The 14,294-nt window shown below is 34.2% G+C and overlaps 1 protein-coding gene across 3 annotated transcripts in view; it reads left to right on the top strand.

The window, feature by feature from the left end:
* Window positions 1-14,294, top strand: part of RC3H2 (ring finger and CCCH-type domains 2) — a 63,073-nt gene that overhangs the window by 29,679 nt on the left and 19,100 nt on the right. For 2 of the 3 annotated variants that reach the window (XM_036750390.1, XM_036750391.1), the window contains exon 9: window positions 1,073-1,185. In XM_036750390.1, the coding sequence (XP_036606285.1) occupies window positions 1,073-1,185 (113 nt within the window). Of the gene's footprint in view, window positions 1-1,072; window positions 1,186-7,283; window positions 7,335-14,294 lie in introns of all 3 variants that reach the window. The other variant, XM_036750389.1, reaches the window with a different exon arrangement.

Below are 14,294 nucleotides of genomic sequence, written 5' to 3'. Positions count from 1 at the left end.
CAAGTCACTTAACCCCAATTGCCCTGCCTTTCCCCCTCAAAAAAAAAACAAAACAAAGAGAAATTCATATCTTCACTGCACATATCTTGTTTATGTGCAATTATTTACAGGCTGTTTCCTCCATTAGTCTGAATCTTTGAAAGCAGTGACTGTTCTTTTGTCCTTCTTTGTATCCCTAGCACTTAACACAGTGCCTAGCACATAGTAGGTGATTAATAAATGCTAGTTGACTGATAGTGTCCCGCATTTAGTAGGTTCTTGATAAATATTTGTTTAACTTACATGAATTTCAGAATTCACAGCTGTATCACATAAGCTGAAGAATACTTATAATATATGCTTTTATTGTTGTCAGCTGAGGATAATTGAAAATGCCATACAGTTTCATATTTATGAGTTAGTTTCTTTTCCTTTTTTTGACTTTGAGCCCAGCCACTTGTCTATATGTAGTATGTATCCCAGATAACTAACTCACATACATCTGTCCAGTTGCCTATTGTAGCTTGGCAAAGTGTTCTTCATCTCTTCTTTTCCCAGTTTTGGTGGCCAGACCAAACTCTTTCAAGCAACCATGAATCTCAGTGAGGAGGTCTGTTAGTTTTTCTAGACAATCAGCCTAGCAGTTTGCATATGTCATGTTCATATAAAAATACTTGGAAATGCTTTTCTTTTTTATACCATCATTTATACATTCTAGACTTAATTCTTTAATGTTAAATATTTTGTTTTGATTGTAGTAGAGAACTTTAAGTTGATTAAAAAAATGGTCCTTTTTAACATTTGTGAGAATCATCATATTATTTTCTTCCCAGTGCATAGGACATTTGAACCAATTTCAGTTAATCCATAAAAGATTGTAATGGTTGCTGTACCACACAGTATGGGACTTCTCTTGTAGTCACCTAGTTATGGGCAAACTGAGCAATTTACTTATCTAATGAGAAGACATAGCTAAGGGTATGATTTGAAAGAGCTTAACATCCAGGGATGAATAGTAACTAGTCTTTCCTTTTTTATAAATTTAAACAGTATTGGCATCTTAAATGCAATCACTTTTATTTTTGTTTTTTAGCCACAGCCAAATAGCAAATATAAAACTAGTATGTGCCGAGATCTGCGACAGCAGGGGGGGTGTCCACGAGGAACAAATTGTACATTTGCTCATTCTCAAGAAGAGCTTGAAAAGTAAGTATGAGAATTTTACCTTAACGGTGGTTCAATGTATTGACTTAGAGAAGTAATAACAGTCCATTTATTTGTGACAAATTTAGAGGATGCAGATAGTCTCATTAAATTTATAACTGCTTTAAATTACTAAATTTGTATTTGCCATTTGCCAAAGAATTAAATAAAATGAATGTCAAAAACATATTGGAACCTTTTCTCTATTGCTCTCTGTACCTTGGTATCATAGTTGATCCAGGGTCAGCATTCCCATTAAATTAAACATGGGCAAGCTTCTCATTCAGGGAATTATAAAGAATCTGTGCTTTCTATTGGTTTGAGGACTCCTCCACCAACTTAGGTAACATGTGACTTGGCAGATCATCTTCTAGAGTTATAATGGAAAATTGGTGAAGGAGCTGTAGGCTTTTTAGTTGTCAACCCACGTTTCACTATCATACAAGTAGCCTGGCCTACAAGATATACTTGAAATGTTTAAGGGTCCTATGCAGTTTTTATCTTCCAGTGGAAGCCTGGAAGAAATCCTTCCAGTCCTATTCTGTCCCCATCACCACTTCACCATCCTTAGTATGCTGTTCAATATATTCCAAAGCCATAGTCTGTGGAATAAACTCTGAAATACATAAGTAGTTTGCCAGCAAATAAATGCAGATATTCCACATTGCTATCCTGTCAGTAAAATATGGGTTCTTTTATTTTTTCCTGGCCCCCATGCACTTTCTTCCTAAACTCTTCAATTATTTCAATAAACAACCATTTATTAAGTATTTACTGTGTTAGGAACTATTTATAGGTGTTGGGAATACAAAGACAAAAAATGAAACAGCCCCTACTCAAGAAGTTTACTTTTTTGGGGGGTTGATAGCATGAACACATATAAGAATACACAGAATAAGTAGAAAATAAATATGTAAATAGGGAAGGGAATAGCAATGGGAGGGGGAATCAAGAAGGGCTTTATGTAGGAATTAGTGCTTGAACTGTGAGATGGTAAGTGAGAAGGAGGGGCATTCTAGGACAAAATAGAGATAGTAACCTATGAGAAAAACAACAAGAAGGTCAGTTTGGCTAGATCAAAGTTGTCAGACTAGGCAGTCAGGCAGGGTGGTGTGAATTAGATTAAAATGTAATTGGGAACTTTTAAAATCAATAAAAATACAGTACAAAATAAATAGTGTTAATTTTTGGTTTTCTAAGTTTGCTGAGGAGGGATCTGTTTCTATTTAAGATTGATACTCCTGGGCTAGACTCTTGAGGGTAAGTAACATAATGAGCCTAGCAAAGATTGGAGTTAGGTTGTGAAGGGCTTTAAAGGTCTGAAAGAAGAGTTTATATTTGATGTCAAATACATTATGGAGCCATTTATTTTATTGAGTAGAGCAATGGCATTATCAGACTTAAACTTAAGAAACAGTATTGAGTCAGGGAGGCCAATTAGTAGGCTCTTAATAGCGGACATGGTGAGAGGTGATGAGGACCCTAAAGTGGTGGCTACACGACTTAGTGAGATGGGCAAAGATGTGTTTGTAATTACTTTTCTGCTTTCGCACTATGTGAGAGAAAATAACGTAAAATAAATCTGTGAAGATAAGCAGTTTTAAGTGTTAAACCAAGTTTGTGTTATGTCCTGGAGTCCTTGAAGCTTTTTGAGCAGAGGAGTGACATGATTAGACTTGACGTTTAGGAATATTAATTTGTCAGCTGTGTGGAAGATGGATTGGAGAGTGGTTAGGAAGCTGTTATAATAGTCTTGGCAAGAAGTGATGAATTATTGAATTAGGGTGGTGGTCATGAGGGTAGAGAAAAGGTGTGGATATAAGAGTTATTGTGGAGGTAGAATCAAGACATTAGATATAAAGAGCGAGTGAAAGTACAGAGCTGAGGATGACTCTAAATCTTGGTGATAAGAATTGTAGAGCCCTTATTAGGACACTAGGAAGAAGAATGTGGGTCTTGAGAAAAGATGACAAGTTATGTTTCAGACTTACTGAGTTTGAGGTGTTTATGTTTATGGACCATCCAGTCACAGATGTATATAATAAGCACATAATGTTGGTGTGAAACTTGGAGTTCCTAGGAGAGTCTGGAACTGAATATATAGATGTCAGAGGGCAAAGAGGTGATAGTTGAACCTATGGGAACTCATGAGACCATGATACAGCTCTCTGTTGTTCTTTGAGTGACACACAACTTTAATTTTTAAGACTCTGATTTTTTATAAGTTGTAGATATATAATGTGTTCAGAAGAACATTGCCTTTTTTTCTAGGACAATAAAAGGGACATAAAATTTACACATAATTTTCTGAAGGCATTTTAGTCTACTTTCTTCTCTTTCACTTTTGGGCCCATTTCATTGCTCATTCTCATATCTAAGCCATATGGACAAGCTATGTGGTTTTTCCTTCTAGTCTCACATTTTCTTTCGGACAAAGGGCATTCTTTATCCATTTCCTTTTTTCTTCTGTGAAAGAGAGGCCAAATTTATCAGAGCGATAATAAATCTTATTTTAGAAAGCTATGTAATTTCTCCAGGGTTAATTTAATCAATATAATGTCATCTGTAAACAGGATCATCTGGAGGACCTCATCATAAATTCTACAGAGAATCCCTTTTCCATTTGGATTTTGTTGCACATCTTCCACGACAGTGGCATACAATTTTGGCAAGCATATAGCTCTCTATTTTGTCCCTCTCTTGATATTAATAATCACCAGATAAAGTTATTTCTATATAGTCTTTCAAAAAATCTTGTATGATTTTTATTTTTTTAGAAGAAATTTTGTTGGAGAGCCTTAAAGATATTTTCTCCATAGAATAAAATAGCTTTTTTATAGTCAGTTGGCAAGAGCAATGAGATCTTGTATTTTCAATACCTTCCAGTCACTTAATGTAGCTGAAAGAAGTAGTACGCCATGTATTTTTAAAAGACTTCCTGTTTCCTTCTCACATCTTCAGGGATGCCTTTGATATGTCTGTGTGTAAATTATTTAAAAAAGAAAACTTGTAGAGGTGGGAAAGTAGGGATATGGAGTAATACTAAAATTTTCTCATTCACATTTTTTTAAAATAATGAAACATGATTTTCCCACCAGCAAAGGTCTACTCTGACTTTTCTTGAACTGTTCCACTTCTTCACGTCTTTGTTTTCTTTTGGTTTTCTTAAAAGCTTTATTGATGCCTTTCACTTTTACATCGTATTAATTTCCCAGTATAGCCCTTAAAGCCTCTTTTACCTGGTGAGTCTTTCCTTGGAACAAATATTTTTAAAAACCCAACATTTTAGCAAAGCAACCAACAAAGTCAACTGCATCTAATTGCATATGAAACATTTCACACCCATTCAGCAAAAGGAATAAAGTGGTTTTTCTTGTCACTTTTCTAGGTCTGTCTTTGCATGTCATAATTACATTGTGTTCATTCATTTTATTGTTTTTTACATTTACACTTTAGTAGTCATTAAGGTTGCTTACCCTTTTTTTGACAGTTTATTTTTAAATTTTTATTTTTACATGCACTTATTATGTTGTATATATTGTTTTCTTGGTTGTGCTTACTTCATTTTGCATCATTTTATCCTACCCTTGTTTCTCCGAATTCCTCATATTTGTTATATCTTATGTGGTAGTTCCATGCTATTATGTGCCAAAACTTGTTTACCCATTTCCCAATCATTGAGCACTTTGTTTCCAATTATTTTGCTACTTCAAAAAGTACTCTTTTAGCTATTTTGGCTTATATGAAAACTTCGTTTCTGTCTTTGATTTCCTTAGGATATGTGTATGCCCAGTATATCATCCCTGGGTCAAAGCATAGGAATGTTTTGGTCATTAAAAAAAAAAATTCTAAATTATTTCCCCAAATGGTTTCACTAGTTAACAGCTCCATAGTACTGTATTGGCATGGCTTTCCTTCTCTAGCCTCTCCATCGTTGACTATTTCCATCTTTTGCTATTTCTGCCACTTTCGATATGAGGTAAAATCTTAGTTGTTTTAATCTTCATTTGTCTTTATTAGTAATGATTTGGAACACTTTCATATGGTTGTTAATAGTCTTCAGTTCTTCATTTGTTAGCTTAATTTTGTTAGCTTATTTCCTTTGACCACTTATCTATTGGGGAATAGCTCTTGTCCTAGTATGTCTGTGTTAATATCCTTGTATCTTGAATTTTAGATGCTTATTGGCCATTTGATACAAAGCATTTTCCCCATCCAGCAATTTCCTTTTTCCTTGCTTCATTGATTTTTGTTCTTACAAAAATTTTCAATTTCATTTCACTGAAATTTTTTTTTGTGGTCTTTTCTATCTTTATTTGGTTAAGAATTCTTCCTATGTGAAAGGTACACCTCCCTGTCCCTTTTCCTCTCAATTTAAAAAAATATATAACCTTTTATATTTAGATGTCCTATCCATTTGGCATTTGGTATATGGTATAAAAGTACTGCTTTAAATCTATTTTTCACCAAACAGCTTTTCAGTTCTCCCAACAGTTCTTGCAGAATAGGGAGGTAGTATTTGACCAAGTAATCTTGGGTCTATCAAACATTGGCCTGTTAAGTTTCATTGTTTCAGGATTTTGCTTATTATTTTTATTACATTGGTACAGTTCAATTATGATTGATAAACATGGCTACAATTAGTAGGTCATAATTCCATTTAAAGAATAAAATGTTTTTCATATAAATCTTGAGTGTCACTTGGTAAATTGACTCTCAGATATTTTGTGCAGTTTCTATTTTAGTACAGAGATTGTTTCATTTTTGTCTTTTTAACCCTAGCACTTGGCATGGTTCCTATCATATGGTAGGTGCTTAATAAATGCTTGTCAATTGATTAATATTTCCTCCTGGTTTTTGTTATTTCTATGTATAAATGCTGATAACTTTTGTGGATTTATTTTATATACTGCCACTTTACTGGAGCTCTTGTTTGTCTCAGTTTCTTTGCTGATTCTGAGCTTTTTTTTTTTTAAAAGTACACCACTGTGTCCTATGTTAACACTTAATTTGGTTTACTTTTGATGATGCTTATCCCTGTTACTCCTTTCTTTTGTCTTTTTACTTTTGCTGTCATTTCTAGAACTGTCATATAAGAGAAGGGAGAAAAGATAGCCTTGCTTTATACCTGCAAAAACTTCCAGTGTTTCTCCATTTCAGATAATACTAGTTTTTTATTTCAGAAATAGACTTCTTACTACATTTGGAAATGGCCCTTTTGTTCCAAAGCTCTTTAGAGTTTTCAGCAAAAATTAGTGTTCTAGTTTGTCAGGGTACTTTTTTGTGTTTGATATAGTAATGTAGTTTGAGGAAGTTGTTTTTATTAGAATTATGTCAATTGTTTTCCTAAGTTATCCTTGCATACCAATCTAATTTGGTCATAATAACTATTTTTTGATATATTACAGTAATTTCTCTAGAGTTTAAAAAATTTGCATCAATTAATTAATGAAAATTGGTTTATACTTCTCTTTCTCTGCTTTATTCTGCTCAGATTTAGTCATAGAACCTTATTTGTCAACAGAAAGGAGTTTTATAGGGTACTTCTTAATTATTGAGAATAACTTATATAGAATAGGTATAAATTACTTTAAAAATTATTGATACAATTCACTTGTAAATCTACCTGGCCAATGTTTTTGTTTTCTTTTTATAGTTCCATGTTGATATGTTCAGTTTTGCTTTATGAGGTTCCTTTGTGTAGGATTTCTCTTTCATGTTTTCTTAATTTGGGTGTCATTTTTGTAGGTAATCATCCATTTAAAAAAATTCTTAATTTTTGCTAGCATGTAATTGTAAATAATAGTTTCAAGCAATTATATTCATTTCTTTGTTTTGAATTCATGTTGCTCATTTAAAATTTTTAATTTAGTTTTCTTTATAATGTTAACTAAATGTTTATCAGTTTAGGTCGGCTCTTCAAAGAATCAGCTTTTAGTTTTGTTTATCATTTCTGTTGTCTTTTATCTCTTTCTTTAATTTTCAAGATTTCTTCTTTTGTGCTTATTTTGTTTGTTAATTTGTTGGTTCTCTAGTTTTTTAAATTGAATACTCAGTTTATTAATCCTCTCTTTTTCTATTTTGTTAATGTATGTTTTCAGAGATATAATTTTTCCTCTGAGGACTGCTTTAGCTGCACCCCCAAAATTTTGGTATGTTGTCTCATCATTATTGTTCTCTTTCACATAGTTGTTAATTGTTTCTATGATTTGTTCTTTGATCCAGTCATAATTCAGGATGCCATTATTAAGTCTCCATTTTGGTTTGTATCTTTTGCTTATATTCCTTGTATTAATGGATATTTTGTTGGGTTATGATACATAAAGTATGTTATTGATATTTTTGCCCTATCACATTTGTGTATTATTCTTTGTAACCCAACACATAGTCTGTTTTTGTAAATGTATCATGTAATGCTGCAAAATAAGCATGTTCTTTAATTTTCCCATTCAGATAGTGATAAAATTGATAAAGTATTTTAAAAGTTGCATAAAGGGAGGGAGAGGAGGAGAGGAGGGAAAGAAGGAACACAAAGGATTAAAAAAAGTAACAGTTTGTTAATATTTGTCTAATCATACAAATCCAGAATGTGGTGTCATTCAATTTCTTGTACAGGCTTTTCCCATATCCGTCATGTTTTGAAATGTTTGTGATTTTTGATAATTGAATTTTAAAAAGAAAAATTTAAAACTCCATAAATCTTTTAAAGATAACTTCTACAGTCTGTTCTGTATTTTTCTTTCTGTTCATCTTTATGATGAACAGTTTTATTCGGCATTAAGACAAGAACATTATCATCTGCAATTATTATGTTAAAACCTATCTTTTTTTTTAACTCTTTAATTAACTCTTCATTTGTGAATTTACGTGCAGTGCCTTTTGGTGAATATATGTTTACTCTTATTAATGATGAATTACATTTAATTTAGTTTCCTTGTTTTACCTAGTCTGATATTTTTACTTTGTTTGAGAGCATGTTTATAATTCCTACAAGCATTTGCAGAAAATTGTTACATGTGTTTTCTTATCCATTCTGCCATCCAATTACATTTTAGGTTCCGATGATTAGGGTTATGTCTTCCTCGGTTTATTTATTTTGTATTTAAATTCATGCTCTGCCTCTTAAGTTAGCACTTTTTCCCTGAGATAAGTATTGTTTCTGTTGCTAGGTAGTCTGTTCCCGTAAGCTCACCCTGCTGTTCCTACATACCTTCCCTGTCCCAAGTTCCTTGAATAAGTTCTTAATTTCCCACAATCACACCTTCTTTGCTCTGTTTCCCTTCTTCCTCCTTGCCTGTTCCAGCTCAGATAAGTGTATGATTCAAAATCTTGCCTTGTCCCCTGTGCCCCAGCCTTTTAAAATAAACAGCATGTTTTTGTCACCTTTTCCAGGAGGGTCACATTTACTTTGTTTTTCTCCTTATTTGTATCCCCTTCTAGGCTATTCTGGTTTCTTTTCTCCCAGGTGGAGCTTCTAGTACTCAAATTTATTCTTCCTCTTTCCTATTTTGACATTACTCAGATTTTTAGCTTTTGTTCCATCCTAACCCTTCATACTTCTTATGTGTTTATTTTTTTTCTTTTGTTTCTGTTCTGACTTCTTTTTTCATGCTTCATTTTTAGACATGTCAGTTCATGAAATAGTATCATGTGGTAGCAATCATTGAATTCTGAATCATGATGTCTGACTCTACCTCTTGCCCTTACCATGTTTCTTTAATATTTCTAAGGTCAAGTTATCCTATATTTTAATCCGTACACACCCTCTACCCCACTTCACCCTGCCACCACACACACACACACGCGCGCGCGCGCTCTCTCCCTCCCTCCCTCTCTCTCTCTCTCTCTCTCTCTCTCTCTCTCTCTCTCTGGCTATCTCTAGTGTCCCATCTTTTTCCTCTGCTAGGATGGTGTTTATTATTGGAGGTGATACAGCTCTTACTCAGAGAAGGTGCTCTGTTACTGTACCCACTTTCTCTTGATAAAGTCCATTATAATGTTGTCTACCACAGATACCTTCTCCTCATCCCCCTTCTTTGCCTCTCACCATGGCCCTGTCTTAAGTTGGTACCCATGCATTTCCCCTTCTGAGATCAGACGTAACTTCTAATCTCAATCTCTGTCTCTCTTGACCCATTTTCTCATCTTAATCTCTAACATTTCTTTTATTCTACAGCACCCCACTCTAGAAAAATTTCTTCTTTTATTATTAACTTAAACATAACCATTTCAGTATATAAAGAAGAAAAAAGAACTCTATGAAACCTTTGACTTTTGTTAGTTTTTCTAAAAATGTATTTTAGACTTAACACAGTAGTAACAAGATTGATGTATATCTTTTCTGAACTTTTTTGTTTTCTAATTATGTATTTTAATGTTTTGTTGATACTTTTTGGTGCTTAGCATTTCTATCATTATTTACTAACTCATCTCTGTTTCTATTTCTCCGAGAGTTCTTCCCTTATGACAAATAAATATAGCCAAGTAATACAAATCAGAATTGGCCATCCAGAAATGAATGTCTCATTCTTCACTTCTTAGCTATCATGGTTCTTTCCAGAGGGGAGACTCAGTTATTTTCCCTTAAATTATTATATTTATCATGCAAGTTCTGGTTCTCATTTCATCCTGTATCAGTTCTTTCAAACATTCTCATTATTTTCTGAATTTGTCATTTGTTCTAGCTCAGTAATATTCATTACATTTACATACTGTAGTTCGTTCAGCCATTCCTCAATTGGTGGGCATCCACTTGGCTTCTAAATTCTCTCTTGAAATAAAAACTGATTCTTTAAGTATTTTTGTAGACATGGGCACTTTCCCTATGACTTTAATCTATTTAGGGTATTTGCCTAGTATTGCTACTGCTGGGTCAAAGTGTATATTACTGTTTGACATTTTAGATATGGTTCCAAAGGGTTTTCCCAAATAGTTGAACTGTCTCACAGCTCTACCAATGGTTCAGTATTATGGCTTTTCTATAGCCCCTCCACTAATTGTCATTTTCAACTTTTGTCATCTTTGCCAAATATGATGGCTGTAAGGTGGAATCTCAGAGTCATTTTAATTTGCATTTTGTTTTGTTTTCTTTGTGAATATTTCTTCTCCCACTCTACCTTATTTTAAACTCCCTTCTTCCCTTTCCTTTCCCCCTTTTTTTAAAATAAGGTTTCTTGTCACTATAGTTATCCCAAATCCTCCCCCAGTGAGCATTCCCATGTAACATATATTTTTTAAAAGAGGAAAAGATAATCATAGCACAACTGATTACTATAAATTATAAAAGTCTAAAAACGTATACAAATGCTTTGTGGGCCTCCTAAATCCCTGAAGGGGTGGGTTGGGAGTGTTCTCCCATATATCTACATTCAAGTCTTGCTTGTTCTCTAAAATTTTGTTAATGTGGCTTTTTTTTTTTGGTATGTCATTGTCTTTCTATTTACATTGTTGTAGTTATTTTATATATTTTTTAGGCTCTGCTTACTTTTCTCTGTATCAGTTCATATTGATGTTTCCATGCTTCTTTGTATTCATAGCACACATAATTTCTTATAGCATAATATATTCCATTACATTCATGTGCTACAATTTGTTTAGCCAATCCCTAATGAATGGGCATCTACTTTGTTTACAATTTTTTGTTAGCACAAAAAGTGCTGCTATAGACATTTTAGCATATATGGAAATTTTGTTCTTAACAGTGGCTTCCTTGTATTCCCTCCTTCCTCTTCTTTTAACTAAATTTTATTTTTCCAATGAACAGAATTCTACTTTTTCTCCAACTTCTTCTGACCATTTTGAAAATCAGAAACAAAATCAGTTTAACAGATATACATGAACAAATTTCCCTACCCTGAGTCAATTATCTCTCAAAGAGGAGGAGGTTGGGTAGCATGTTTTATCATGAGTCCTCCAGAATCATGGTTGGTCATTGCATTAATTAGAGTTCTTAAAATTCATTTGTCTTTACGGTAGTTTTATTATTGTATTAGTTATTCTCCTGATTCTTCTCCTGTTACATCTGTTCATAACAAATTTTTCCAAGTTCCTCTCAAACAGTCCATATTATTATTTCTGATAGCACTGTTCCCAATTGATGGGCACCCCCTTAATTTCCAGTTCTTTGCTACCAGAGAAAGATGCTATTAAATATTTTTGTACATAAAGGGCTTTTTTTTCTTTCTCTAATCTCTTTGAGGTGTAGACATGGATAGAGAGTAGAGCTGGGTCAAAGGGTATGTGAAGTTCAGGAAAATTTTTTGACATGGTTCCAGAATGGCTGGAGATAGCTCCATTAACAATTCATTATTCTACCTGTTTTTCCACATCTCCTCCAGAATTTATCAATTTCTTTTTTTTCATCCACTTTGCCAAATGGGTATGAGGTAAAACCTTAGATGCTTCAGTTTTCATTTCTCTTAGTGATCTGGAGCATTTCTTCATTTGGCTATTGATAGCTTGGATTTCTTTTTTCCCCCTCAAAACTGGCTGTTCATATCCTTTTACTATTTATCAGTTATGGAATGGCTCTTATTACTATAAATTTGAATCAGTTCTCTGTATATCTTGGAAGTGAGCTTCATTAGTGAAACTTGCTCTAAAGATTTTTTTTCCCCAGAAAGCATCTTTCCTTCTAATTTTAGCTGCATTGATTTTGTGTAAAACTTTTATATAATAAAAATTGTCCATTTTATCTTTTGTTATCCTCTTCATCTTTTATTTGGTTCTGAACTATTTGCTCACACACAGATCCTGACCCCTTTTTCTTAAATTGGTTGATTCATTGTATATCTACTCTTTGGTTCAGACAAAAGTAAGGCTCAGGAGGTACTCAGTATCCCCACCTTCCCCTCCATGTGTAAGGCCAATCTGTATGTGAAAGATCTTTCCTGTCTTGAATAGGCCTCAGGTGGGGCCAACAAAGGGAGGCCTGATTAGAGGCAGGCCCAAATGCTTTCACTAACTAGGTGTGAGGCCCCAGGCTCCACACCTTTTTGCTAAGTAGGCTCTGAGTCCTCAGGGCCCAGAGCTCTGAGGTTGGCTTTTTGCCTTTGGGGGCACACTCATTGAAAGAGTGTTGGTGAGGAGACTCTGGATAAGCCATTGAAGCAGCTCCCCCCCCCCCCCCACTCCCCAGACTTGAAATCCCAGATATTGGTGCTTCTCTCTGGTAATTATGTATTGCTATGGATAGACTGATTTGTGTTTATTTGCTGTGTTTATAAAATGTGTGCTTGTAATTTGTGTTTTCTCTAAAGTTCAGGGTGCTGGCTTTTTATCCCTGAACTAAGTGAATGATAAATGTATATTTAATTAAAGTAAGATTGTTAACCCCTTAAAGTTGCTTTACTTAAAAAAGCAAATCAAAGAACCTGTGCTAGCAACTGCTCTGTGTGCTGGTGTTATTGGCTTTACATAGCCACAGTAGTGGCAAGTAGCATTGTTGTTGTGCCATGTTTACACACTCATTTTTCTAGTGTATTTCAATTATGATAAACAGTAATTTCTTTCCATCATTTCTTGACTAATATTTTAATTTTCCCCTCATTTTTCTCACTGAAAATTAAACAAAATCATACCATCTTTCTTTGTTCCTTCTTTGACCCCTTAAGTCATTGGGATTATAAAGGGACAATGGTTGCTTCTCCCCATTAGGATATTTTTCATAGTTATTTATTCCCTTCAAATTGCTCACATATATTTATCTTAATATTTTACTCTGGTCTCCTGTGGGTTGTTTCAGAAATTCAAGCCAGTTTTTTTTTCCTCAACAGAAATGCTTTAAAACCACTTTTTTTCCTCTGCAGCTTTATAATAAGTTTTGCAGGATAAATTATTCATGTTTATAACCCTTTTTCTTCTTCTGCCTTTTGATATTTCCTATTCTAAGGTTTCCTTTCCTATATATCATTTGCCATGTAATCTTGTGTGTTCTGAGTGGTTCCTTGGTACTTTATTTCTTTCTTCCTGGCTGCTGGAAGTATTATTTCTTTTACCTACAAGCTCTAGATTTTGACCAGTAATTCAGGATGTGTTCAGTTTTCAATTTATTTCAGGCAGTGACTGCTGGACTCTTTATACTTAAACATTGCCTTCTAGTTCTAATAGTTCTATAGAGTTTTCTTTTTTGATTTTTTAAAAATGTGACATCCAGATTTTTTGCTTGGTGATAGTTGTAGCAAGTCTGGTGATTCTTAAACAAACTTTCCTCATCCTTCTTTTCCACGTCACGTTTTTTATAATACTTAGCATGGTCTTTTTTTTTATTTTCATTTTTTAATTAAAGAAAGTGATTGTGTTTATTCTGGATATCATTGAACTACTGAGTTCTGATTGCTCCATTCTGTTTTTCAGGGAACCTAACCCTTGGGTAAGGTTTTCTGCCTTTTGTTCTAAGCCATTTCTTTCCCCTCCAGGTGGCTCTTACATCATTTCTTTCTTTCTTTCTTTTTTTCCTTTCTTTCTTTTTTGGAGTGGTGAAGGCAGGGCAATTGGGGTTAACTGACTTGTCCAGGGTCACACAGCTACTAGTGTGTTAAGTGTCTGAGGCTGGATTTGAATTCAGGTCCTCCTGACTCCAAGGCCAATGCTCTACTCACTATGCCACCTAGCTGCCCTTTCTTATATCATTTCTTCCATCAACTTTTGAATTCTTTGTGGCCAAACTGTTTTTGATAGGGTGCTAAGTATAATTATTTACAACTGTTTTCTTCAGATTATTTTAACTTATAGTACTTTTTCATTGTATTAGTTTTGCTTCGTTATTCACATCTTAATTCACAGTTCTTGAATTGGGGATTTTGTGCTAACGTGGGCTTTGCCTTCCCTTGCCATCTGAGATAGGGTGAGTAGGCCCAGGTCCTGTTTATGATTGAATCTTGGGACTTAAGATTCTCTTGGACTAGTTCTGTGTGTCCCCATCCCCACCCTGCCCTGTATTCCAGATGCCTCTTCTTTCTTGAAGTTACATGTTAGGTATCTGTCCTGATTCCATCTTTCCTACTGTAGTTCTGTCTGCAAAGCAACCTAGACCAGACCCTGCATCCTTCCTAAGCCTGCCTCTTTTCATACTCTTGGGCTAGAATTAAGAGGTTAGACCAGTATCTGGAGCT

The sequence above is a fragment of the Trichosurus vulpecula genome, chromosome 3, assembly GCF_011100635.1.
Source record: "Trichosurus vulpecula isolate mTriVul1 chromosome 3, mTriVul1.pri, whole genome shotgun sequence".
Classification (NCBI taxonomy): domain Eukaryota; kingdom Metazoa; phylum Chordata; class Mammalia; order Diprotodontia; family Phalangeridae; genus Trichosurus; species Trichosurus vulpecula.
Note: the sequence above shows the minus strand (reverse complement) of the source record. Positions and strands in the feature narration are given on the sequence as shown.